The 256-nt window shown below is 65.6% G+C and overlaps 1 protein-coding gene across 1 annotated transcript in view; it reads right to left on the bottom strand.

Moving 5' to 3' along the window:
* RASGRF1 (Ras protein-specific guanine nucleotide-releasing factor 1) overlaps positions 1–197 on the bottom strand; it is a 55013-nt gene extending 54816 nt beyond the window's left edge. Inside the window, exon 1 of the mRNA XM_009881155.1 lies at positions 16–197. Within this exon, the coding sequence (XP_009879457.1) occupies positions 16–197 (182 nt within the window). The remainder of the gene's footprint in view (positions 1–15) is intronic.
* Between the last annotated feature and the right edge of the window lie 59 nt (positions 198–256).

The following is a 256-nucleotide window of genomic DNA, read 5'->3' as shown; positions in this document are numbered from 1 at the left end:
TAGAGCCCCGAGGGCCGGGAGCTGGAGTCGGTCTCGAAGTAGAAGAGCATGTTCTGCAGCAGCGCGAACCACTTGGTGTGCCATTTTGTGTTGTCGGAGCTCCGCTTGCTCAGGTAGCCCTTCCTGGCGCCGTCCTTCTTGGCCAGCAGCCCCAGGTAGGTGACGTGCCCGTCATTGAGCCGCATCCCCTTCTGCATCTTGGTGGCCACCGCCGGCTCCTCACATGGTCGCCGCCGGGCGAGCGGCGGGCGGGTCC

This window comes from Charadrius vociferus, unplaced genomic scaffold (assembly GCF_000708025.1).
Source record: "Charadrius vociferus isolate BGI_N301 unplaced genomic scaffold, ASM70802v2 scaffold623, whole genome shotgun sequence".
NCBI lineage: Eukaryota > Metazoa > Chordata > Aves > Charadriiformes > Charadriidae > Charadrius > Charadrius vociferus.
Note: the sequence above shows the minus strand (reverse complement) of the source record. Positions and strands in the feature narration are given on the sequence as shown.